Source organism: Lynx rufus, unplaced genomic scaffold, assembly GCF_022079265.1.
Source record: "Lynx rufus isolate CCGP_SWC_20201006 ecotype Redwood Valley unplaced genomic scaffold, mLynRuf1.p SCAF_1, whole genome shotgun sequence".
Taxonomy (NCBI): Eukaryota; Metazoa; Chordata; class Mammalia; order Carnivora; family Felidae; genus Lynx; species Lynx rufus.
In genome coordinates, this window is record NW_025814823.1 from 226,268,896 (window position 1) to 226,296,334 (window position 27,439).

Here is a 27,439-nt window from a genome sequence, read left to right on the forward strand (position 1 = left end):
GCACCCACTTCCCCCGGGAGGCGCCCCTGCCGCCGCCGCCGCCGCCGCCGGGGCTGACGTCACGAGGCACCCAGCCGCCGGCGCCCCGCGGTGCGCGCCCCGCGCGGGGACCCGCCGCCCTCGCCGCGCCGACACCCGGACGCGCCGCGCGCGCGCCCGTCCCCGCCCGCAAGCGCGGCCGAAGATGGCGAGCCCGGCGCCTTCGGAGCACGCCGCGGAGGGATGCCCGGCCCCGGCTGCTGCGGAGCCGCCCCGGGCTCCCCCCGAGGAGCAGGGAGAGGAGGCGCGGGAGGAAGGGGCGGTGGCGGTCGTCGCGGGGCGACAGGTGGAGGAGGCCGCCGGCGGGGTGGCCGCCGCCGTGACCTGGCTGCTGGGGGAGCCGGTGCTGTGGCTGGGCTGCCGCGCGGACGAGCTCCTGAGCTGGAAGAGGCCGCTGCGCAGCCTGCTCGGCTTCGTCGCGGCCAACCTGCTGTTCTGGTGAGAGCTCGGGCTGGGTGGGGACGCCCAGGAGGGCAGGTGACCTTGGGGCGCCCGGGAGCGGGCGGAGGGGGCGCCCCGGGCGCGGTGTGTGTCTGTGTGTGTGGGGGGGGGGGGGGATTGTGCACGCTGAACCCTGCGACGGAAGTGTCCGCCCTGCCCCACTTTCGGGGCCACCTTTCTCGAACAGGTAGACACACACTTCCAACTTTCCTGCAGAAGCGCTTCGCTACAAACACAGTTGTCACCTTCCGTGTGTGTATCCACCCTGGCATGGGAGGCGGTCGGCTGGCCCGCAAGCACCTGTACCTACAGGTGTGCCGAGCGTGCCCGGAAACTTGGGCCTTTGCTTTCGAAAACTCACGGGTTTTCACCTGCTTGCCAAAACCGTGCCAGTGCAAACGTGCTTGAACTTGTATTCGCTCTCGCACCCCGAGCAGGCGTCTGGACCAGCTTAGGTACACGCTCAAGACTGCGCCGCCTTCATCAGCCACCTGAGATAGGCACTGAATGATTTGTTTTTCCATTCCCTGGAGGGTTGGGTTTACTCTCTTAACTCCCTGATGAGAAAACAGGAGGCAAACAGGTGGATTAGGTACATCACCCCCTCCCCCTGCCACCCAGGTGTGCACAGTGTGGAAAACAGTCATATTTTCAGGTGAAGTACAGATAGAATACACAGGAATGTTCTCTGAAAAGCCCCTGATCAACAGGTTTGTCTCTCCAAAAAGAGCCCTTCACCGGTAAGGACAGGGAAAGTGTCTCACTCCTTCACCGAAGGACGTGCAGTTCCTCTGTTACCAGTCTGATGGGGGGTGGAGAAAAACGTTCTTTGTTTGCAACTGTGTCCTCATAACAAGCATGATCCACACCAGTGCAGGATAAGCAGGGGTTTGGCAGGAGATACCTTGTTACAGGACATAGATTTCTTAACCTTAAAGTTAGGATATAAAGTAACCAAAACATACACAGTCTGCCATTTTCTTTGTTAACCAGAGCAACTTGAAGATTTCTCTACTGATCTGTACCAGTCCTGGTTTCCTCTTAAAATGAGCGATATCTTACCAGGGTCCTTGAATGTGAATTTACTTTGGGTATCCTAGCTGTGTGTGTTTCTACTGTTTATTCCAAATTTCTTTATCCTGTTATAAAGTTTTGTAAGGCCTCAAATAAGGAGGATATATTGTATTATGCTACATGGAGCCACAGTCAAATAATCTCAGGGCTGTGTTTCCCTCATTTTTCAAATTGTACTTATTATTAAAAAGTAAGTTGGGGCGCCTGGGTGGCGCAGTCGGTTGAGCGTCCGACATCAGCCAGGTCACGATCTCGCGGTCCGTGAGTTCGAGCCCCGCGTCGGGCTCTGGGCTGATGGCTCGGAGCCTGGGGCTTGTTTCCGATTCTGTGTCTCCCTCTCTCTCTGCCCCTCCCCCGTTCATGCTCTGTCTCTCTCTGTCCCCCCCCAAAAAATAAATAAATAAATAAATAAAAAGTAAGTTAATAGCCTCGTAGTTCAGACATTTAAAGGTACAAAATGATACACATTTCGAGGTTGTCTTTGCTATGCCTGCCTGTCTCTGGCTACCCAGTTTTCTCTCAGAGGCAACCAATGTTACAGTTTCCTCTGTAGCTTTCCAGATTGTGCATGTTTTAGCAAATAGGCAATATTCTACACAAATTGTGAGATACTATTTGGGCTATTCCTCTTCTATGTCTTGGCAATCACTTATTCTTTTTCAACTGCATAGGATTCTATCATTAGGATGCTACAAATTATTTAACCTGTCTCCTAATGGACCAAGATAATTTCCAAACTTCTGCTATTTTAGTGTTATAGCTAATGGCCTTTGACACACATTATTCTGCATATGTGAAAGCATTTCTGTAGGAAAGAGTCCCAGAAGTTTAATTTTTGGGTCCAAGAGAATGTGCATGTGTAATTTTGATGGATATCATTGTAGAATGTCCTTGGAATTCTATTAATTTAAACTCCAGCCAGCAATATGGGTGACTGCCTGTTTCTCTCTAATTTTGCAAACAGTGTTATACCAAACTTTTTGATCTTAAAAAGCAGGTAGGTGAAACAGCGTGTCCCAATTTGGCATTAAGTTGCATTTCTCTGGGATTGAGCAGTTTTTCTCATGTTCAAGATCCATTATAATTATCTTTTCTTTGCATTATCTATTTATATATGTATAAATATAAATATATATATTTTGTATATATGTGTGTGTGTGTGTATATATATATATATATATATATATATATATTTTGTCCATATTTTTAGTTGTGCTATTGGGCTTTTCCCTATTTTTTGTAGGAACTCTTTATATTAACAACTTTAGCCTAATGAGTGTAAGTTGTAAACATTTTTTTCTGATATATTTTTAATAACAGCCATTAAAGAGAATGTTTTTTGCATAAAGTAATTGAAAGGCATATTTGGTGTTATTTTGGAGTGATGTCTTCCATCCATTAAAAGCAATATTTAAGTAAGCTCTGTGCCCAGCGTGGGGCTTGAACTCATGACCCTGAGATGAAGAGTTGCATGCTTTATCTACCAAGCCAGTCAGGCACCCCCATCTATTTTTATGAGTCTCATGGACAGGTAAACAGTGGCCAGGCATTCAGTCCAATTACAGCTTTCTGCTTCTCTGTTTTATTTCTTCTCCTGTTTGCATTATCTACATTCTGTGCATGTTTTCTTTGACAGAAAGATAATTGTCCTGCTTTTTAAATTCTTAAATACTTACTAATTGCAATTTCTGACCCATTTATTAATTTCATTAAACTGTTGGTGTTTTATCCCCCTCTGTTGCTTTTGGGGTTAAAACAATTTTCACAGTCACCGTATTCTTTAGCATGCTTATCAAGTGATCTTAAATTATGTGATGCTCTAACATTCTGTGTCCTGGGGACTCAAACTTGGTATTTTTCATGAGAAAAACAGATCAGCGTTCAAAGTAAGGAACCCTAATCTTAAGCGATGGTGATGATGTTTTCTCTTTAATTGGTGTTATTTCATTTTTGTGGAAGTTCACTTTTTAAAAATATTTTTTTTTGAATGGTTTAGTACTTGATGTGAGCTGTAGCTTTCATGATTTTGAGTTTGGGCTCAAAAGCTCTAACATTTTTTACCTGCGTGTGTAAAATCTGCAAGATTTTCGTGCTGTGAACCAGGAGCACAAAGTCTGAGAGATGCCTGTAACCAATGAGTATAACAGAAAGTTGCGTGAAGCAAGTGTAAGAGAAGAATCAGAAAGAGGATAGTTCAGGGGCGCCTGGGTGGCGCAGTCGGTTAAGCGTCCGACTTCAGCCAGGTCACGATCTCGCGGTCCGGGAGTTCGAGCCCCGCGTCAGGCTCTGGGCTGATGGCTCAGAGCCTGGAGCCTGTTTCCGATTCTGTGTCTCCCTCTCTCTCTGCCCCTCCCCCGTTCATGCTCTGTCTCTCTCTGTCCCAAAAATAAATAAACGTTGAAAAAAAAAAATTAAGAAAGAGGATAGTTCATTTGATGCAGTTTGGGGGGAGTGACGGCAAAGTGGATGGAAGAGTTTGTGGCTCTTCATAAGGCAATCATACTTGAACGAGACCCCGATGGACAGGAATGATTGGGGTAGATCTAACATATGGTCAAAAGCATTCCAACCTTAGGAACTTGTACTTCGTGTTTTCATGCAGTCACATAGTGGTTGGTAGAGAAAATAAGGAGATGAGACTGGCTAGTTGTTTGGGACACATGTTTGGGGGCGGTGGTCACCTCGAACGTCAGACCATGTGTTTGAACTTGTTTTTTCTATAGACAATGGGGACCCCCCCAAAAAAGTCAAAGTGTCCATGAATATGTTAACGGGTAAGTAAATTTTGGTACATGTTTTCCTATCATAAAAGACTATATCACAATGAACATAAACTACAGCTATAGGCAACAATATAGATGAATTTTACAAACCTCACTTTGGTCAGAAGAATCACACAATACATGTAGGACGATCCAGTTTCTTGAAAGTTTTAGAATGTGCAAAACTACACAGTATTGATTAGGGCCATGCACATAGGAGATTAGAAAGACACTCTTATCCCTAAAATCAACAAAATGTTTATGCCTGGGAAGAGTGAGAAGGTATGACCACAGAGGGACACATAGAAAGTTCTGGGGCACAGGCAGTGTTTTATTTTTTGACTCAGGTGGTAGTTACATGGCATTAAAATTCTAATTATTTTAAACCTGTGCGTGTGTTCTTATCTATGATGTATTTTATGAAAAATGCTAGAATGCTAAATAATGCTTAAGAAATGGTATGCTCTCACGGCTCAGAGGAGCTTGATAAAATGTAGACCCCATATAGTGCCTGTCTCGAGAAGCAGGATTTCCACAACCTGAAATAGATTGGGCACCAGCCCAGTAGTCTCAGGGCTGGGTCTTCCTCATTTTACCAACAGAGGACATGTTTTTAAAATTGTCTCTCTTAATTTTAAATTTTATTTATTTTAAGAAAACGCTAATACCGCTGCACAGTTCAAAAGTTTAAAAGTACAAAAGGCTAAACAGCCTGGAGATCTCTTTCCCACGCCTGTCCCTGGCTACCCAGTTTCCTCGCAGAGGCAATCAAGGACACCACTTTTCTTTTAAATATAATTTATTGTCAAATTGGCTAATAGGCGGGATGCAGTGTGCTCTTGGGTTTTGGGGTAGATTCCCACGATTTCTCGCTTCCATACAACACCCAGTGCTCATCCCAACAAGTGTCCTTCTCAATGCCCACCACCCATTTTCCGCTCTCCCTCCCCCCCCATCAACCCTCAGTTCTCTGTATTTAATAGTCTCTTATGGTTTCCCTCCCTTTCTCTCTGTAACCTTTTTTCCCCCTTCTCTTCCCCAATGGTTTTCTGTTAAGTTTCTCAAGATCCACATATGAGTGAAAACATATGACATCTGATCTTCTCTGCCTTATTTCACTCAGCATAAATTACCTTCCAGTTCCATCCACGTTGCTGCAAATGGCAGGATTTCATTTTTCTCGTTGCCAAGTAGTATTCCATTGTATATAGAAACCACATTTTCTTTAAATTTTTTTTTTCAACGTTTATTTATTTTTGGGACAGAGAGAGACAGAGCATGAACGGGGGAGGAGCAGAGAGAGAGGGAGACACAGAATCGGAAACAGGCTCCAGGCTCTGAGCCATCAGCCCAGAGCCCGACGTGGGGCTCGAACTCCCGGACCACGAGATCGTGACCTGGCTGAAGTCAGACGCTTAACCGACTGCGCCACCCAGGCGCCCCTAGAAACCACATTTTCTTTATCCACTCATCAGTTGATGGACATTTAGGTTCTTTCCATAATTTGGCTATTGTTGAAAGCGCTGCTATAAACATTGGGGGTACATGTGTCCCTATGCATCAGCACTCCTGTATCCTTTGGGTAAGTTCCCAGCAGTGCTATTGCTGGATCATAGGGTAGATCTATTTTTAACTTTTTGAGGAACCTCCACACTGTTTTCCAGAGCGGCTGCACCAGTTTGCATTCCCACCAACAGTGCAAGAGGGTTCCCGTTTCTCCACATCCTCGCCAGCATCTATAGTCCCCTGATTTGTTCATTTTAGCCACTCTGACCAGCGAGAGGTGGTATCTCAGTGTGGTTTTGATTTGTATTTCCCTGATGATGAGTGACATTGAACATCTTTTCATATGTCTGTTGGCCATCTGAACGTCGTCTTTGGAAAAGTATCTATTGATGTCTTCCCATTTCTTCACTGGATTGTTTGTTTCTTGGGTGTCGAGGTTGGTAAGTTCTTTATAGATTTTGGATACTTTATCTGATATGTCATTTGCAATTATCTTTTCCCAGTCTGTCAGTTGCCTTTTAGTTTTGTTGATTATTTCCTTTGCAGCGCAGAAACTTTTTATCTTGATGAGGTCCCAATAGTTCATTTTTGCTTTTAATTCCCTTGCCTTTGGAGATGTGTCCAGCAAGAAATTGCTGTAGCTGAGGTCAAAGAGGTTGTTGCCTGCTTTCTCCCCTAGGGTTTTGATGGTTTCCTGTCTCACATTTAGGTCTTTCATCCATTTTGAGTTTATTTTTGTGTATGGTGTAAGAAAATGGTCTAGTTTCATTCTTCTGCATGCTGCTGAACATAAAATAGAATGAACACAGTAAAGCAGAAAATACCCATTTTTTTGTTTTTAAAAATTAACTTTTTTGCAGTATACTGTCATCAATAAAATGCACACACTTCCAGTGTACAGCCAGATGTATATGCTTGTGTATGCACATACAGCAATCAAGATCTAGAACATTCCGCGGCACCCGGGTGGCTCCGTCAGTTGAGCGTCCATCTTCGGCTCAGGTCATGATCTCGCAGTTTTTGAGTTCGAGCCCCACATCAGGTTCTTTGCTGTCAGCGCAGGGCCCACTTTGGATCCTCTGCCCCCCTTTCTTTGCCCCTCCCCTGCTTCCATTCGCCTCCAAATAAATATTTTTTTAAAAAATATCTAGAACACTCCATCAATCCAAAAGATTTCTCTGATTCCCTTTCCTGTCAGTACCTACCTCTGGGGATTGATCTGCTTTATGTCACCATAGATTAGAGTTATCTTCCGTAAGTTTCATGTAAGTGATACAATATAATATGATGTCTTTGTTTGGCTTTGTTTACTTGGTGTAAAGTTTTGAGATCCATCCCTGTTGTGTTTTTGTTTGTTTCTTTTTTATTGTTGCCCGGTATGCCACTTAAGGTATTTGCCACAATTTGAGCATTAGCTAGTTGATGTTCATTTGGGTTCTTTTCAGCGTTGGCTGTTACGAATAAAACTGGAGGGATGCCTGGGTGGCTCAGTCGGTAAAGCGTCTGACTTCGGCTCAGGTCATGATCTCCTGGTTTGTGAGTTCAAGCCCCACATCAGGCTCTGTGCTGACAGCTCAGCCTGTAGCCTGCTTCAGATTCCCCCTCTCTCTTCCCCTTCCATGCTCATGCTCTGTCTCTCAATAATAAACATAAAATTTTTTTTAAAAAACTGGTAAAAAATTCGGGTCCAGATCTTTGTGTGAAATGTCTGTTTTCGGTGAGAACAGGGGCAAGGTCTGACCCGTGTCTTGCGTGGCTATGTAGCAGTTGCCTTGGGTAGTTCAGCGATGGGACCAAAAGCCCATCTTCTTCACTTCCTTGCTGGAAGTGCTGAAATTGAATGCCTTACAATGCGGCCATCCTCTTGAGGCACATTCTACCTCTGCAGCCTAGAAAGCCACCCTGATGTGATTTCATTTTGAACTCACGGTTGGAGCCCATGACATACAGAACAGTCCCTGCGCAGGCCGTTTTCCTCAGGGCCTCTGGCGTTGCGTGGTGACATTCCCTTCCATTTCTGTAAATAGTAAAACTGCGAGAAAGAGATTTGCCTGAGGGGACTACGCAAGGGTATACCTGGCAAGAGGCACATGGGACTCTGCCTTTTGGGTTTTCTCAGGCCAGGCGTCTGTGCTGTCTAGAATGCCCGGGACCCACTGAGAGCCCTGGCGGCACTGTCCTCAAGAGTTGGTTTGGAAGGTTGCAAACTCCAACTCCCACTTGCTTTCAAGAGCCCCCCTGTCCCGTCGCTGATGGGTTCTTCCAGCTTGCATCGGGGTCGTGCCCTCTCAGAGAGTTGTCTCTGACTGGCATCATCAAGGGCGTCACCTGGGCACTTGTTAGAGACAAAGATTATGGCTCGACTCCACACCTACTGAACCAGAACCCCTGGAGGTGGGACCAAAGCATCTGAATTTTCTCTGGCTCCTCAAATGACTCTGTACACACTCACGTTTGAGAATCACTGAATTTGAGCACTTTCCCGGATCACAAGCCGTCTTGTCCATGAGGCAGCATTTCCATTGGCGGCAACTCTAAGTGAATATTTTCCTTATAATGAGTTGAGTCAACCTACCTTTTGATTACTTCTGCAGATGCCCAAGATCCACACCCCCCTTTCTAGAGTAATCCTTTGTCGCAAGCCGCATTCTCTTCTTACTCCTACCGAGTCTTTTTTCTCCCAACTGAGAAATTCTGGGCTCCTTCCCTCACTGTTTTCCAGACTCTTCTGGCCATGCTGCAGTTTATCTGTATTCCTCCTGAATGCAGCATTCCTGAGATGGTCTGAGCATTGTACCCCGCCCCCCCCCCCGACAGCCTCCTTCTATTCACATAGTGTGAGACAAGAATTTCTTTATTCTAATTGATAGTAACCCCCTTTGGCAGCAACTATTATTGACAATTGTTAGATTCTCATATATATATGTGTATATATATACACACACACACACACGTATACATATATATATATGACTATACAGTTACAGTTTGTCAAACTATAACTACCAAAATTAAGGACATTCACATTTAGCACTTTATTTAAATCTTAGAGCAACTTGACGAGGGAGGTACTGTTCTCTTTTTACACAGGAGGAAACAGGCTCATAGGAGTTTAACTGAATTATCAAGGATGACTTTGACCTGTGCGATTCAATAGAATGTTTGCAGTGATGGAAATATTCTGCATTTGTGCTGCCTGGTGTGGTAGCCTCTTGTGACGGTTGAGCATATGAAATGTGGCTAGTTTGACTCAAGAACTGTAATTTTATTTCACTTAAATTTAAATAGCCACATATGGTTAGTGGCTACCATATTGAATAGCACAATCCTAGACCATAGTCATGAAGCCATGCTCTCTCTCCGCCAATTTAGTATTGTTTTGGTTTGTGTTTTGTTTTTACTGTGTTACTCTAGAGAGTAATAGAAGATTGTGGGAGCTAACAATTAGGGCTTCCATTTTATACTATTACAGACTTAATGATTTCACCATAAGGCAAAAATAACTGTGTTGGAAGAATGTTGCTTTTAGGAGGGATTTTGTTTAGTCTTAGCTGGTCTAGTTCATGTTCCCCACCTTATCTCTGTTCCACCTGGACAGTCAGCAGCTACAGATGAGTGTCTGCTCCAGGCCTACGTGGTGTGGGCCCAGTGGGTATACGAGAAGCCCCAGGTCTCTGTTTGTCTCTGAGAGTTTACACTCTGGTTTAGGAGGCATGGCTGCTTCAGTGAACTGATTGAAACACTACATCGCAGTTCTGAATTGTATGCCACGGTCTCCAGAGCCTTACAGTTTAGGAATAGCGGAGATCAGGAGGGTTGGAATAGTTAATGAAAGCTCTGCGCGAATTATCGTATAGACCTAAAAAGAGAGCTATAATTGTACGAGCAAGAATAACAATCAGGGTTTTCCATGTAGGACAAACCCAGGAATAAATGGGGCCTAAGTACCTGATGCTCTCAGCCTGGGGAGACTCACCTGCCTCACGCTGAGGGTCCATCCTGGGGAACACGAATAAAAATTATTATTCTTGATGCCTGGAACCAGCGTGGGATCGGAAACGTTGTTAGATGTTCAAAAGGTGTGGTGAACTGAGCTGAACTAGCTTAGATAGGGTGGGGCTAGTTTAAGAGAGGTCTTGCAAAATAGAAGAGGCTTCAGTTCCCTGAAAATAGTCATGGACTTTTTTGTATTCAGCATTTAGCAAACATTTCTTGAGTGGTGGTCTCATGTGCTTATTATTAGACCCAGCGGCCCCTCGTGAGATCCCGCGTGAGGCTGTTTTCTCAGACTTTGGTACACTAGCACTGGGAACTTGGGGTTGAGGACTTAAGAAATGGGGCTGGTTTAACCAGATTGATACTCCTCCTAGAAACCCCATCAGGGTTTCCTCTTTAATAACTACACACCTCGTCTTTAGTCATTTTGCACAATTTTATGCTTATGCTATTTGAGCGATAACTTTACCTCAGGTTCTTTCTGCTACTCTCCTTTTTCCCTTTTATCCTGCTGTGCACGACTGTTTTTAAATTGCTGGATTGATCCAAATGAGTACAAATAAATGAGGTGTATCATTATTACTAGCCGTTGGGAATGTAGTGATGATTAAGACGCATTTTGACCCCTGGTGCGAGAAACAGATTAGTAAGGAAACAATTCTTTTTTTTTTTTTAATTTTTTTTAACGTTTTATTTATTTTTGAGACAGGGAGAGACAGAGCATGAACAGGGGAGGGTCAGAGAGAGGGAGACACAGAATCTGAAACAGGCTCCAGGCTCTGAGCAGTCAGCACAGAGCCCAACGCGGGGCTCGAACTCACGGACTGCGAGATCATGACCTGAGCCAAAGTCGGCCCCAGTAAGGAAACAATTCTAATGCAAGGTTACGCTGTGCACACTGAGGTAGCACACATGGGCCAGGAAGAAGCAATAGAAAGAACTTCCTTGGATCATGAATGAGGGGGTCTGGGGCCGGGGCAGGAGGCAGGATGGTCAGTACCTAAAAAGTCAAAGAGAACTAATACCTATTGAAGAGCTCTTAGGTGCTAGGTACTAGGTTAATTCATGGGAGCTTGAACGGGGCACACAGTGGCACTCATCACTGCTCACTGTTATAGTTGAAGAGACAGAAAGAAAAGGAAGAGGGGACAGGATGAGACCAGAGGGGAGGGAAGAGTTGTTTTATGTGCTCTGGGGAATATCCAGAGGTGAGGTAGGAAAGAGAAACGTTGGGGCCGGTTTGTGAAGGGGTTACTCTTGGACTGTGCGGAGGAATTTGGACCATATCTAACAAGCAGTTTCCGTCTATTACTCTAATGTAAATACCATCATGCTGGACCCTTTCTTCCAAAACCTCCATGCAAAAATTCAACAAATCTTTGTCTACCGCCACTGTTTTAGGTGCTGGAGATGTAAGAGTGGACACAAAATATGTACGTATAGGGCTCCCTTTTCCCCGGAGCTTGTACTCCAGTGGTGGGAATAGCAGAAGAAAGGCAACAAATACTCAAAATGCTAGAAGAAGCTGGACACTATGGAGAAAACTGAAGCAGGGACAAGGAGTGACAAGGAGGTGCTACTTGGCTGAAGCGGTCAGTGTGGGCATCTCAGCGGAATGACCTCAAACAGACACCTGAAGAACGAGTCCGGGAATGATCCAGGCGGCTCCCTTTCTGGTGGAATGTTCCAGACAGAGGAAATGGTGTGTGCCAAGGCCCTGAGGGAGGTGCACTTGAGGTGTTAGCAGAAAAGCAAGGAGCCCCGTGCGGTGGGAGCTGGGTGAGCAGGGGGGAGACACCACTGGTTTGGCGTGAACTCGGTGCTGCAGCCGTGCCAGATTCTGCGTTTTGGCTTTTCCTGAGCCCTCCTGGACGAAGGAGGGGAGCGAGAGCCTGGGGCCCGAGGCTAGTGAGGAGTTTCACCGAAGCACGTGGTGGTGAGGAGAGGCGGTGGGGGTGGGGGGGAGAAGATGGCTTCGGGGGGACTCTGGAGGTATAATCGGGGGGATTGAGTGGTCTGGGGGTGGGAAGAAGGTGGTAAAGGACCAGCGGGCCTGCGAGGGTAGGTGAGGAGGGGCTGGCATGAACCAGTATGAGGGACTCTGAGGCTCAGCGGGTTGGGGCCATGGGGGAAGAGGGTGACCTCAGTTTTGGGATGTTAAATTGGATGTGCCTTTCGGCCACCAAATGAAGTCCAAGTAAGTCCCTGTGGGGTTCGCTCCATGGCCTGATGCTCGGGGGACAGAAGGTCGCGGTACAGATTTGGGTGTGTGGGGGTGCAGGCTTGGGTAGCTGGGAATTCCCAGGGGGAGCACTTGCTGGGTAACGAGAGGAGGGCCTGGAGGACAGTGTTGAGGAAACTGTCGTTAGCAAGGTGGGTGCCCACAAGGAGCCCCGTTCGCAGGAGCGTTGGGACACGGCGGGGCCCAGAGGGAGGTGCCGGGCAGATAACCGTCCAGGTCATTCCGTGTGCAAGTGCTCCTTCTTGGCCCCGGTGGGACCCGTGTCTGCAGGAGCCTGGCCTTCAAGTCACAGCAGAAGGGACTGATTCTCTCTTCCGTCCTCCTGGCCTTGCCTTCCTGGCCACTTTGCAACTTGGCTGGCTCTGACTTGGCCAAGAGTTTGAGCAGTTCCAGAAATTCCCACTCTCGAATGTCGGGCTTTCGTGCCTGTGGAGATAACCTGTGTGAATGTCAGAAGCTGCATGTTAGCTGTTTCTATTTGCACTCTTGTAGAGTCCTACCCGTGTCCCCTCCATGAAATGCCTGGGCGGGTTCTCCCAAGGACACTGGGATTTGTGGGGCTGGAGGCAGTAGGAAGGAAGGTTGATGACATGGGGCAGGAAAAGTGACACAGGGGGCTCTGGGGAAGCCCCAGGGGGCTGGGCTTGGAAGGACACCTCTTCCTGTGATGCCTGAGGACAATGGGCAAGGTGGACAGGCCTGGACTGGAGGTGGCCAGGGGCAGTGTGCGGTGGGGGCCAATTTCCCTTTGAAGGAGGAGGAGGAACTATTGAAGACATTGATGGAGTGTGAGGCTGGCTAGAGCTTTCGTGGGGAAGGATATCAGGAAATCACAAATGATTGTGTTTGGGGGAGATAGGTGCTCAATTGCATTGTTTTCCTGGCTTTATTTATGTTTGGCATTTCTTTGGTGAATTTATTTTTATCAGATTCCTGTGTTTTCATCTTTGCCCCTTTTTTCAAGGTGCAGTATTAATTAATTTAATTTTTTAATGTTGATTTATTTTTGAAGGAGAGGGAGAGACAGAGTGCGAGCAGGGGAGGGGCAGAGAGAGAGGGAGACACAGAATCCCAAGCAGCCTCCAGGCTCTGAGCTGTCAGCACAGAGCCTGATGCGGGACTCGAACTCACAGACCCTGAGATCATGACCTGTACTGGAGTTGGATGCTTAACCAACTGAGCCACCCAGGCGCCCCCTAGGGTGCATTTTTTAAAATGAAATAGTACCAAATTTAGCAATATGGTCACCCCACATTACTAATGTGTAATTAGTAATGTGTATTAGTTTAACAGTAAGTATTTTGAGGGATATTTTCCATTTGCTTAAAGAAGTGAGATCATGGTATCCTTATATCATTGAAGACATGCTTTTGTTTTTTATTTTTTTAATTTTATTTTTAGAGGGAGCATACTTGAACAGGGGAGGGGGTGGGGGGCGGGGGAGAAGGAGAAGGAGAGGGAGAGAGAGAGAGAGAGAGAGAGAGAGAGAGAATCCCATGCAGGCTTCATGCTCAGCATGGAACCTGACGCAGGGCTCGATTCCATGACCCTGGGATCACGACAACTGAAATCAAGAGGCGATGCTCAACCGACTGAACCACCCAGGTGCCCCCAGGCATGCCTTTAGAAGCATAAAATGCTTAACTATTTTCAAAGATTCTTCTGAAATATTCTCTCTAGTGCTTTTTTTGCTCTGCAGATTTCTGTTTATTGGGGAAGGAAATCTTTTTGTCTCGGGAACAAAGGTGGCAATACCCAGGTGAAACACATTGGGCCAGGTATGGCCACTTGCACGGTCCAGATGGAGCCTTGGGACTGGGGAAGGAGCAGGAGCCACCGGCCTACGGGCAGCCAGCTGGCCGAACCTTTCATGGGAAAGATCACCTCAGGTGGAGCAGAGAGTTCACTCCTGCTGTGGCCACCCAGGCTCACTGGGTTTCTAGATAAACCGATCCGGCCACTGTGGAACAAGGCAGGTTTCATTTGACAAATTCTGATGCATGGTATTGTAGCCTTGCGTGATCTCACTTTGTGATGCCTGCAGTGGTCATTGATTTTAACAGTGACCATTTACTGGACTCTGCTGGGCACTTGATGTGGTTTGTATCTTACTGAATTCTCACACCACCCAGCAAAGGATCATTGCCCCGTTTTACAGGAGGGATATTGAGGCTCAGGGCTTTTAAGTTGCTTGCCCCCAATGTGACCATATGTGGCACCAGCCCTGGTATTTTAACTGGGCTTCTTGTATGTTCTTCCCTCAATAAACTAGACTCTACCACAAGGGGAGATTGAAATAGAAAATGAGACATGATTTTATATGACTTATCCCCCCTGTCTCCAGGACAGAGTTAATTTACTTCTCAAATTAAAACATCAGCTGCCTCCCACATAGCCGGAAATGCCTGCTTTAGGGAAAGAAGTTCATTTATTTTTCCCAGTAACGTTTCAGCACCAACCATGACCTCATCCACAGCTCCGCTCGGCCACCTTTGTATTCCATTTGAGGCATGAATTACCAAAACAGGTTGTGCATTTCTCTGAGATGTCAGATGGTCCAGTTTTATCATATTTCATTTCCCTCCTGTGTGTGCCCTCTTGACTCAGGGAGGCTCTTTCTCTAGGTAAAATGTCAAGTGGACTCTTGCAAATTCTCAGATGGCCACACCACTGATACTGTACCTAAAACATGTACTTTAGAATGTACATCTTGCTTAGTGTTTGGGAAATGATACCTTGTCTTTATTTTTTGTTTATTTTTTTAATGTTTATTTATTTTTGAGAGAGAGAGAGAGAAAGAGAGAGAGAGAGAGCCAGAGTGGGGCAGAGAGAGAGGGAGACACAGAATCTGAAGCAGGATCCAGGCTCTGAGCTGTCAGCAGAGAGCCCAGTGTGGGGCGTAACTCATGGACCTCAAAATCATGACCTGAGCCGAAGTCAGATGCTCAACCAAATGAGCCACCCAGGCGTCTTTAAGTAGCATTCTGCCATGCCCTGGGTGGGGTTGGGCTGACATTGATGGTGATGTCTTTTTTTGTTGTTGTCTATGTTTATTTATTTATTTTGAGAGGGAGAGAGAGAGACAGAATCCCAAGTAGGCTCTGCACTGTTGAACTGTGAGATCATGACCTCAGCCAAAATCAGGAGTCGACGCTTAACTGACTGAGCCACCCGGGCGTTCCAGACGGTGGTGTCTTTATTTATTTATTTTTAAAAATGTTTTTTATTTATTTTTGAGACAGCATGAGCAGGGGAGGGGCAGAGAAAGAGGGAGACACAGAATCTGAAACAGGCTCCAGGCTCTGAGCCGTCAGCTCAGAGCCCGATGCAGGGCTCGAACTCACAGACCCTGAGATCATGACCTGAGCGGAAGTCGGACGCTCAACCCACTGAGCCACCCAGGTGCCCCGATGGTGGTGTCTTCAATGGAGGAGCAGGAGATGAGGTCAGGAGAGCCCAATGTGTCCTGCTTCTCTGGCTCACGTGCAAAGCCTGCTGGTCTGCAGCTCTTCTGGGCCCCAGGGCCACCCCTTCTCAGGCTTGTATTTAACTCCTCCATGAGTCGTCCCGCTGGGTCTTCTGTTAATTTCAGTTGCGGATCTGCCTGTATTTTCCATGGCACCTGCACAACCTGTAGGTATTTTACTTTTCTGTGTGTTCTAATTCTTAGAAACTTATTAAAACTTTGTTGAATACCCTCCAGGTCAAAGAAAAAACCCTATAATTAAAGAATATGTAGTAATGATGAGAATCATGCACATGGAAATCAGGGAGCGGCCTTTTTTTTTTTTTTTTTTGTATACACACCAACACGCTTTCTTTCTCTGATTAACGCCAACAGACTTTTAATAAAAAACAGCAGTCTCTCGCCCTGCCTCTCCCCAGTTCCCAGTCCTGTTTCTCAAGGCAGCTATTGTTAGTTTTCTGCTTTTTAGTTCTGTTTAGGCTTTTCTAAATAAGATCCTTTAAATGCCATTCCTTTTTTTCCCTTTACAATTATAAACAATACCTTAAAATTTCTGAAGTGTAATTGACATAGAACATATTAGGTTTAGGTAATCAACATAACGATTTGATATTTGTATATATTACAAAATGATTACCACAGTGAGCCTGGTTAACATCAGTCACCAAAGTTACATTTTTTTTTAAATTTTAATTTGAGAGAGACAGGGAGAGATCTTAAGCATCTCCATGGTCAGCACAGAGCCTGGCGTGGAGCTCAATCCCACGACGCATGCATCAGGACCTGATCTGAAACCAAGAGTCGAATGCTCAACTGACTGAGCCTCCCAGGTGCCCCACAGATTTTTTTTTTTTAAATGCCGTTTCTTGACTTAGCTATCCAAGACATTTTTTGCTCCCACCCCAACCCACATATACACCTTTCCTTCCTCCATCCACTATCAGGATGCCACAATTTGGGGTTCAGTCACTATGACTGTGCAAGCATTGTTCATCCACGAGTGAAGGGGAATGCCACATTTATAGCTCCTTTCTGGAATAACTTTATTATGCTGTTACTCTCTGTTCGGTCTTTTCAACTCTCCAACATTTCTAGAAAACTCCTTCTGATAAAGGGCAGACGTATCAGGCTGACATTTCAGTTCTCTCTCCAGCAGGAGCCATCCCTGCTGGAGCCCCCACCCTCCCGTTCCAGTCTAGTGTCACTGTGCCCTGGGCCTGCTGTCCCTGTAGGACTTTGCACGTCACCTGCTCCTTCTCCTGCCTCTTGTTACTGCATCCATGCTACAAATGGGGTCAGGGGAAAGTTAGCAGCCTGAACGGGGAGGTCCCATTTCTTCTTGAGGACATTCAAGGTAGTTTAAGATTTTCTCATGTTAATTGTGAGTTCTTCATTTGCTTTTGTTTTTGTTTTTGTTTTTGTTTTTTTCTCTTACTAGATGCTTTCTTGGTGAACTCTTCTGTTGCGAGAGAACACATTCCCCAGCTTAGATCACGAAGGAAGCACATGTTTTGCGAACGTGTGTGCAGAAAGCATCTTCGCCCCACCCTTTCAGCTGGTTGCTAGTTTGGCTTGGACTAGAGTTCTGGGTTGGGAACAATTTCCCCTTCCAGTTTTGAAGCCTCAGCTTCCCTGTCTTCTTGCTCCATCCCAGTGTTGCTTTTGAGCAGACGAATGCCTTTCCAACGCCTGGTCTCTCATAGGCGATCTGTGGCTGGCCTGGCTACTTGATTTATGGTTTGTGGTGTTTAGGCGAGCGGGCGGCCGGCCGGCCTGCTTGCTGTGTAGTAATCGCCCGTGCTTCAGGTCTTGGGGAAAGCCTAAAGCATTTCTTTTCGGCTTTCATACTTTCAGAACTCAGTGTTTGTTTGCCCCGTAAAAGCTGCGGATGACTTTTGTAGTCCTTTCTCTAGGTGGATGGAGTTGCACACAGGGCTTCTGTGTGCGTCCAGTGGGTATTCACTCAGAAAACAGCACGAGTGGGCCCCCGCTCTCCCCGGAGTGGTGCCGGGAGGCTTCCCTGGCTGGATGCTGTAGGCTTTGCTGAGTCAGTCGTCCCCCGGGGGGGGGGGGGGATGGGGGGTGGGGAGGGCTGGGTGTCAGGCCTGGCAAGCAGCCTGGCTTTGTGTGAACACATGAGATCCTAGAAGAGGCTGAGCCTAAGAGAACCAAAAGGTGGAGAGAATTCATGCCTTGATCTCGTTAGCACAGCGCTCAAAACAAATATCCCAACCCTGCACAGACCGGAGGCACTGAGTTGAGAGAGTGTCGGTGCCGTTTACATTTTAGATTTGGGCTGGAGCTTAACGCTCCATAGGTGCCAATTCCCGCTTGTCAGCTTCCAAACGGCCACCGTGGCGCTTTTGCCTGTGTTTTGCTCGGCCATGGAGCACTGCAAGAAATGTGCATCCAGAGTAGCAGATTTCAACCAAAGATGGATTGGAATGAATCTATTGGAATCATCTGGGACCCTGAGCCCCCTAGTTCTCTGAAGGTACCAACCTGTTTTCGGTGTTACAAAGAAGGTGCTCATGTCTGTGGTCAAGTGGGAGTAGCTTTGACCCAGTAAGCCATGCTATTTATTTTGTTAGCAGCTAGAGCCTTTCAAAAGCAGGCACCTGTGTAATAAAATCAAAGGGAGAGGATCTTTGCTCCAGTTTAACCACCTCATTGCACAGATGAAGGAACTGAGTCCCAGGGCTCCACCGTGAGCCGGTGACAGCGTGACCCATGTCACAGCCTCCTGACCCCTTTTTCTCAAAGCTGTAGGCCACTACGTGTTGAAACCGAGAGCGTGAGGAAACCTGGGAAGGCAAAGTAATAACGCTCCCAAGTGCCAGGATCACCGATGGCAGTTTGCAGGTCGGTGTGGAGATTTTGCTCTGTTGATCCAACCGCATCTTTGGGGGCTTGGGAATCTGGAGTGAGTGTGTTGACCGGCCTCCCTGCGATTTGCCAGGACCCTCAGAAGCTCCCGGCAGTGAGTTTCAGACATTTGCTTTAGACTTCATGCTTCTGTCTTTACCCACCACCAAATGAGCTAGAGTTTGTCAAAAGTTGCTTTTGACAAAAGAGAACTTCCTCTCTCAGTAGTAACGGCTTGCATTCGACTAGGTCTCCCTGAAACAAGGTGTTTAGTATCCAGCTAATGGGAAAAGAGCCTTCTTTTAAATGATGAGGGTAAGTTCATCCTAGAAAACCTTTTGTAGGAAGAATTCTTGTCAGTTGAAAATGCATCTACTATTCAAAGGAAACATTTTAAATTTTTTTTTTAAGGTTTATTTATTTTGAGAGAGAGAGAGAGAGAGCATGCACTGGGGAGGATCAAAGAGAGAGGGAGAGAGAGAATCCCGACGTGGGGCTTGATCCCACGAACCATGAGATCATGACCTGAACCAAAATCAAGAGTCACATGCTTAACCGACTGAGCTACCCAGGCGTCCCCAAAGGGAACGTGTTTTTATATGTTCCTGAATTACAGATTGATATTTGCGTTTGCTACAACACTAACAAGACCTGTGAACGTAGAGTCACTTTAATACGTACATTAGTTATCAAACATAACTTAAGGGCTTTTGTTGTTGTTATGACTAAAAGGTCTTCAAAAGAGCTGCTGACCTTTTCTCACCAGGCTCTCCTGCTTGTTCACAAACAAAAAACATGCATGCACTCCGTTCGTGAAAAAACTGAAGGTTTCATGGGAAATGAAAACAAAATAGAAAAATAAAGACCAAAGTTGTCCTTCTGAGCAGCATGATTTAGGGAGTCTGAGAGGATTCCACCATGAGTCAGAAGGTGGTCAGTCGCTCATCTGGGGCACAGTTGCTCACAAGTGCATAAAACCCAAATCCACCTTTCTATGAGAAGGAAATGGCTCAGAAGCTGGAGGAAGGACATTATATGAAATTCTCTCTGCAGTTGAGTTCCTGTACCCTGAATGGGCGTGTCACAGGGTATTGACCGTGGAGCTCTACATCTTTCTAGGAATATGTATTTTCTTGGGGCACCTTTTGACTTTAACTTCCAAATACCGTCTCAGTAAAATCGGGACAACAGCTACATTGATATCATGTATAACATCAAAAACTTCTGGTGAGAGACTTTACTTATTATTGTAGTTTATGAGAAAATGGTATACTAAACTTTCAACTTTTTGTTAAAAATGATCGCTAAATATTTAAAGATATTCAACAATGACGTTTCATTTTCAGCTCAGATTCTGTTTGTTAGGATCAATTAAATTTTTTTAATGTTTATTTAGTTTTGAGAGAGACAGAGAGACAGAGGGTGAGCGCGGGAGGGGCAGAGAGAGAGGGAGACACAGAATCTGAAGCAGGCTCCAGGCTCTGAGCTGTCAGCACAGAGCCCAATGCAGGGCTTGAACCTACAAACCATGAGATCATGACCTGAGCTGAAGTCCGGTGCTTCACCGACTGAGCCACCCAGGTGCCCCCTGGATAGATTTTAAAATAAAATCCAATGGGAATGGAAAATCTGATATAAAAATTGCTTTTTAAAAATTCACTAGTACTAGTGAACACTAGCTTTCCTTTATCAAAATGGACAATCATTTCCATGAAAATTTTTTGCTTTAAATAACATCACTAAATATAGCTGAATTTGTGTATTAATGCCACGTATGACTGCAACATTGGATTCTGTCTGTTTGCCAGCTCTCAGCTGCCCCGGAATCTCTGCTGTGTCAGGGGATTACCTGATACAGTCAGGTGGGTGTCTTAAGGCTTACGAGCCCATGATTGCCACGTGCGTAGGGCATTCGAGATCATGGCTGTTAGCAAAGGAAACATTCTTGGGTTAAAGTCCCTAGGATGTCAGTGCTGATCTTTGGCTTCTAGTTAGAACTCCCAAGTGCCCAGAAAGAAGCCCGGACCTATGGCGGACATTGGTGTGGCTTTCATCGTGAGCATGTCTGCTTAGGCTTGAGGGAGGTACATCTGCGACCACTCCTCTGGAGTGAGGATGCATCAATTGGCCAGGGCATCGTCCTCTTTGACCTCAGCAACCACATCATTGCAGCAGGGCATTGGCACAGTGGCGTATTGCGTATTGCGTATTGCGTATTGCCAGACTGACTTCCAATAGGTTATGAGAAGCCAGATCTTCCCTTAAAGAAATAAAAATTGATCTAAGTAGAGGTCCAAGGGCCATCCATGCTATCCATTGCTCCCCAAAAGTTCTTCCAAATTGTACAGAAATTTTGATGCTTCCCATATATTTTTTTTTTCCATTTTGGCAAGCTGTTAGTGTTATGATAGTGTGCTTTAGGGAATTCGTGGTAAATGATTACATTAATACATCCGTGATTACTTAATTATTGTAGCTGACTCGTTCATGAAACAAATATTGAGTGAACAACAATGCAATGACGTATTAGTTGAGCAGCTGCTGTCAGCTGGCTCATGACCTAGTGCTGGAGTGGCACCGGCCAGCAGGAGAGCGTGGCCCCTTCCCTCCTATAACTTGTGGTTTGGGAAATAAATGAACAGGCAAATCAATACACAAGTAGAAATCAGGATGAGTGCTGTGAGAGGAAAAGACTACCCTCGGAGGCCACGGGGTGGACTAATGTGGTCGCAGGCTGCCAAGGAGACTGCTTTTCAGCGCCATGTTGACCAAGGGTGAGCCCCCTCACAGGGTGGTATCTTGATTTATTCTTGGGCCTTTGCCAGGCTTCTGAAAACAAACACCTTTTGCTAAAGAACTTATATTCTCCTGGATCAGAATAGCCAATTCCTTTTGGGTATGGCAACTTCGAAGTTCTGATGTCGCTGACTGCATGGCTGGGTGGTTTTTAAAAGATGGGTTATTGACTATTGGAGGGCATCTCTATCGTTTGTAGGCTCAGCTTACCTCCCACTCAAGGGTCATCTGATTGAAATGCAAGCTCATGATTGAAATGTAGATCATATTCTACTCCGGGCTCACAGTGCTTACCCACTATGTTTGTGGATGAAGAGAGGTGTTTTATTGGTCATGTTTAACATCAAATGTTATCAACACAGACACATTTGGAGAGCTTAATGAGAAACTGTCATCTTCCTTATTAGATTTTTTATTCTTCTTCCCTGCAGTGTTTTTCATGGGTATTGTCTGTCTTGTTTGGAGAGTTAATATGGCCTTGGGCATCTCAGGTGAAATTATCAGGAGACACCTGTGTTTTCCATTGGCGTTTGGTGAGGGCTGTGCTAAGGGACAACTTTTTGTTGTCTCCCTTGTTTAATTAGAGAAAGTTGTTAGGGTTGTATCTACCACTATGTACTGCCCTTGTGGGCACAGAGAGGGGACAGGGGATGGACAAAGCTCTAAAGACAGCACCTTCTGGGTCACCCATGTGAGGTTTTTGGGTTGGTTTTTTTTTTTTTTTTTTTTTTTTTTTGAGAGAGAGAGAATGAGCAGGAGAAGGACAGAGAGCAGGGCGGGGGGGCGGACAGAGGATCTGAAGCAGGCTCCGTGCTGACAGCAGAAAGCCCCATTTGGGCTTGAACTCATAAACCTGGAGATCATGACCTGAGCTGAAGTCACACGCTTAACTGACTGAGCCACCCAGGTGCCCCATCCCCATGTGAGGTGTTAAACTGAATGTGTTGGAGGGGGTGGCTTCTGTAAAGTGTTACAGACTCATCCACTGGGTCTCTCATTCTTCCCATGTTAGGGCTCCCTTTGGCAAAAGGTGAAAAGCATTAAAAACAAACACGTCCAGAAATTCACTTTTAACAAGTTGGGCCGTTTCAGTTCATTATTGTGGCACTTGAGCTCTTGAAGTGAGCTTGGGGCGGTCGTCTTGACGTTTGTGTATTTCACTTATCCACCTGCTGCGTTTTATTAATTGATTCCACATTAAGAAGATATGGAAAGGTTCACTGTTTTAGTCTACTTCTCCTACTGGGGTGAAAAGGGTGAATGATGAAGTATTAAGGTCTACGCTAGGCTATTAGGCTATGATGAAGATTCGTTCACCAGAGAAGGGATTGGCTGGAACTAGGGAGGCAGAGCCCAGGCAGGGCTTCCTGTGAGGAAGGAGAGGAGAAGGAGCAAGGTAGCGATGGGCTGGAGAACCAGGCTGACGGACAGAACAGAACCAAGGCAGGGTGGGTGCCACATGGAGGCGTGGGGCTGAGGTCCAGCTATTTGCACCCTTGAGTTTTTGGCTAAAGGAGATGGAGAAAGAAAAGGGTCATTTGCAGCTGTGACAGTGCCCTCAGTCTTGGAACTGCAGAGTGGCTGGATTCTTTTTGGGGCCCTAGAAAGGTTCAGGTATGTTGGGGGTGGGCTCTTGAATGTGGACATGAGCTGATGTGTGGTTGACCACAACTGAATGGGCATTTGTTATTTCTTTTTTTTAAAATTTTTTTTTTTTTTTTTTTCAACGTTTATTTATTTTTGGGACAGAGAGAGACAGAGCATGAACGGGGGAGGGGCAGAGAGAGAGGGAGACACAGAATCGGAAACAGGCTCCGAGCCATCAGCCCAGAGCCCGACGCGGGGCTCGAACTCACGGACCGCGAGATCGTGACCTGGCTGAAGTCGGACGCTTAACCGACTGCGCCACCCAGGCGCCCCAACATTTGTTATTTCTTAAAGTTTATTTATTTTTAAGTAATCTCTATACCCAATGTGGGGCTCAAACTCATGACCCCAAGATCAAGAGTCACATGTTCTTTCGACTGAGCCAGCCAGGCACTCCTGAATGGTCATTTGAAAGGCAGGAGCTCATATGACAATTGTTCTTTCAACTCTGCTCTCTAGAACATTCTGGTGCTTTAGATCAGTTGATTAAAGTGAGGTGCCAAAGGGCTCTATAAATGGCATGTAAATAGAATGTGTAAATGGACTCAGTAAGTCAATAAGACTTACAGGCTGCGTGGTTTGGGGCACACTGCTCCAGCCTACTCTATTTATGAATATATCGCCATACGTCTTATTTTGTCGGGTTGTTTAAGAGCATTAAATGAGATAGCAATGTGAAGATATTTAGTATATGGTAGGTTCTCATTACACATCAGTTCATTTCTTTCTTGGGTGTGCCCGTAAAGGTTCACTGAATTCATTAGTGTGTGTCTGGCCTCACTTAAGAGCTATTCTTCTTAGAAACCTTTAGAGCACCTGCCCTATGCCTTGCACCCAATATATGCATTTATTTATGAAGGAAGAAGCCCCAAATTTCAGCTTGATATTTGGATCAATTATGTTTAGAGTTCATGGATTCAGAGAAGGTTTGAATGAGAAACACCTTGAGAGATCTTCCCTTCTTCCCTCTTAATACTCCTGTGCTCCGTGGCAATGCATGACTTTGATCGGGTCTCTCTTTTCTTCTTTTGGTTCCTTTCTGTGGCTGAACCTGGTAGTATTTAGCTTGCTGGTGACCCAGCTGGGGTGCGCTGCACAGACTGAGTCACCCACCCTGCTTGAGAGTCCGCTGCTTCTGAGCTGCAGTAACTAGGCAGTATGAATTGGCAGATACCATCCACTAGGTGGAGGTAAAGAACCCATTGACCACCCCCCTCCCCCTCCCCCACCCCCCCCCCCCGCACTCCCCGGGTTCTCCTTGTTTGACTCGCTCATGGCTTTTCTCCTAGTTCCAAAGCAGGAGTAGAGCAGACCTGATTTCACATTGCCTTGACCTCACATAGATTTGGTGCCACTCCAGCTACGCCCTTGGCTTCTCCCATTCTCTGGGCTCAAGAACGCAAGCTCCATGCTGCTGCCCACCACTGTCCTTGTATTTCATCACCAGTGCCTTGCTGACCTGGCACATTCCTTGAATTCACTGGATTATCACCACCGTTTTCTGCTAGAGACCGCCTAGTTCCCTCCTCCCCTGCAGCATACCCTGTCTGCCGGCTACGACCCAATGATTCTCTGCCCGTGGGTGTCTTCCAAAACGTCCCACCTCCCTGCAGAAAGAAGCTCGTCCCTTTATTTTTTTTCCTTCATTTTTCTCTTCTCTCTTGCTTCTAATTAACTTTTTTTTTTTTGCTCATAACTAAAGTACTTTTCTGGAAACAAAGTATTCTGAGTTTTATTGAGTCTTCGATTTATAATTAATAGTCATTACTTTATCTCACTTCACTTCATGATTACCCTCTTTCTTTCCAAATTATTTGCAACTATATATTTTGTTGACTTTTAAGAAATGTATTTCCCTCTCCCCAGCATACATGCATGTTTAAACAGGTCTGAAATTGGGATGTATTTTCATCTTATAATTCAGTGAGTCATGGTTATTTGGCAGTTCTCCCCCCTTAATTGGGCATAATTTAATTTCACAAAGCATTTTCAGACACTGTTTTTGCACGATCAGTATAAAAGGCCAGGAAAAATGAAAGCCAACTTTAGTTGAGATTCAGAATTTTGTGATATTAAGGAAGATGGCTACCCATACGCCTAAGTCTCAAGAAGATTGACAGAACTACGTGCCAGCAAAATGTGATGATCTGGACTTGGAATAATGTTGGATAAATCATTATGTCTTAGGCCCTTTTATGATTTGAGCCACCATAGTATCACATAAAGCCAACATCATAGAGGACTCTGTCTAGGCAAAGTCTGGAGTTATATATATTTCAGCAAAGGGAAACAGATCTCTATCTCTATCTTATAAAGCAAATACTACCGATTAATTCCCACCTTATAACTATGGAGGTTTCCAGTGTTTTTGTACATAGACTCCCTTTCCTTGAAGACAAACACTTTGTATTTTTGCTATTGACATCATTCGCTTCATGAGACAAAGTGGGTTATTCTGTGCCCAGAAGTGAGGGTTAGAGTTTTACACATGGAACACACTAAATAGTATCCTTTTCATTCATAACCACAGAAGCTTTTTGTTTGCTTTGTGAGTTCTTTTTTTATTTGCTTTATGACAAATTTAGCCTGTTGAGCCATTTTATTTGGCCATGAAGAAATGGCATAGTTAGGCTTTCCTTGTCAAATGGATACACAGCTAGGAAAGAAATTTAAAAAAAATTTTTTTTTTCAACGTTTATTTATTTTTGGGACAGAGAGAGACAGAGCATGAACGGGGGAGGGGCAGAGAGAGAGGGAGACACAGAATCGGAAACAGGCTCCAGGCTCTGAGCCATCAGCCCAGAGCCCGATGCGGGGCTCGAACTCACGGACCGCGAGATCGTGACCTGGCTGAAGTCGGACGCTTAACCGACTGCGCCACCCAGGCGCCCCTAGGAAAGAAATTTTTAAAAGAGATTTGTAATTAGCCGCTGAGTAGAGCCCACAGAAGGTAGCTCTGGTACCTTCACGTCCTTCTCCATCATGTTGGCCACAGAGCCCAGTGCCTGTCCCGGCGCTCCGGCCGCCCTGGCCACTGTGCTGTGGCTCCCTCCCGTTGCCCAGGCTGAGTAGGCGCCTCCAGGGCCCCACATGCATGTGGAATGCTTGACAATCCATAAAGGACAAGGAACAGTGGTGGCCCTGAATGAGCCACGCACAACAAGCTACAATGATGGGTTGCCTGAGATAATTTAGCTCCCAGCCTGATGTTTCCCTTTTTGGGCATCTTCATAGAGCATCTGACTGTCACCTGGCAATGAGCAGTGAGTGCAGACTAACTTGACAGTAGTCAAAGCCCATAATTTGATAGGAAACTTTTTACTTAAAGTCATGGACATAATTTAGGGTGTCCTGCAGCCTCTTCTACTTTTTGTGTTTCCTTCCTTCCTTCCTTCCTTCCTTCCTTCCTTCCTTCCTTCCTTCCTTCTTCCTCTTTCTTTCTCCTTTTTTCTTTCTTTGTCTTCTTTCTTTCTTCCTCCTCTTCCATTTTTCTCTTTCTTTCCTTTTTTCTTTCACCATTAGATCCTTAGAATCTTCTAGGCTTTCTCTGGGTCTCTACCTGTTTTCCTTACACTCTCCTTCACCCCTGGATGGAGTCTTATTTCTTAGCTGACCCAAAGAGCAGAGTAGAGACTCAGTCCTATGAGTATGACCAGTAAACCATCCCAACTAAGCCAAGTGGACTATGGCAGTAGGTTGGTTGAAAACCAGATTAAAATTGCTGCTGAATCAGAGAATGAAAGAGCAGAAAGTAGAGGAGAAATAAGAAAACAGTAAGAAGAAAGCAAACAGATTCAGCCAGTCTAAAAGTGAATCCGACATGATGCTATATGAGCATGGCTAGCAGCCGTCCATGGGCTCTAATCATCACAAGCTAAACATGAGTCACCTGGGCAATGTGGTATTTTTAAAAATAGTCATCTCATTGAGATGTAGAAACTGGACACAGCTTGCTAAAGGAAAGTGCACGTAGCGATTTGGAACTTTACCTTTCCAAAGCAGCTCATCCATATAGTATGTCTTTATAGAATAAATGGGGTGTTTTTACGTATATGCAATCATATATACGTATATATATATATAAAACATTGAATTATCATTTGCACTGTTTGTCATGGTGTGTCTGTGGATTTTATAGTTGTCACATATAATGTTTACTTGCCTTGGTTTCCAAAATTGGAATATCCTTTATCAGACAGAAATTATATCCAGCATCAGCTAAAAGAAATACACGTATCAGACAGTGATATTTTAAGTTTAAAAAGAGGTAGTAGGTTTTTTCCCCTATTAATTGGGTATTTAAACAAGCACATCCATGCCTGGGTAGCTCAGTCGATTGTCCGACTTCGGCTCAGGTCATGATCTCACATTTCATAGGTTCGAGCCCCACATCGGGCTCTGTGCTGACGGTTGAGAGCCTGGAGCCTGCTCCAGATTCTGTCTTTCTGTCCCTCCCCTGCTTGCACTCTGTCTCTCTCTCTCTCAAAAATAAATACACATTAAAATTTTTTTAAAAAGCCTATCCATCTATAGAAAGATGCTTCTGATAGCTGGAGACTTAGGGATTAGTGGTGCTTTGACCATTCTAGAATCCACTAATGTGAT

At 45.6% G+C, this 27,439-nt stretch overlaps 1 protein-coding gene across 1 annotated transcript in view; it reads left to right on the forward strand.

The window, feature by feature from the left end:
• The first annotated feature begins 178 nt into the window (after positions 1-178).
• RETREG1 (reticulophagy regulator 1) overlaps positions 179-27,439 on the forward strand; it is a 131,926-nt gene continuing 104,665 nt past the window's right edge. Inside the window, exon 1 of the mRNA XM_047093915.1 lies at positions 179-477. Within this exon, the coding sequence (XP_046949871.1) occupies positions 185-477 (293 nt within the window). The 5' untranslated portion in view covers positions 179-184. The remainder of the gene's footprint in view (positions 478-27,439) is intronic.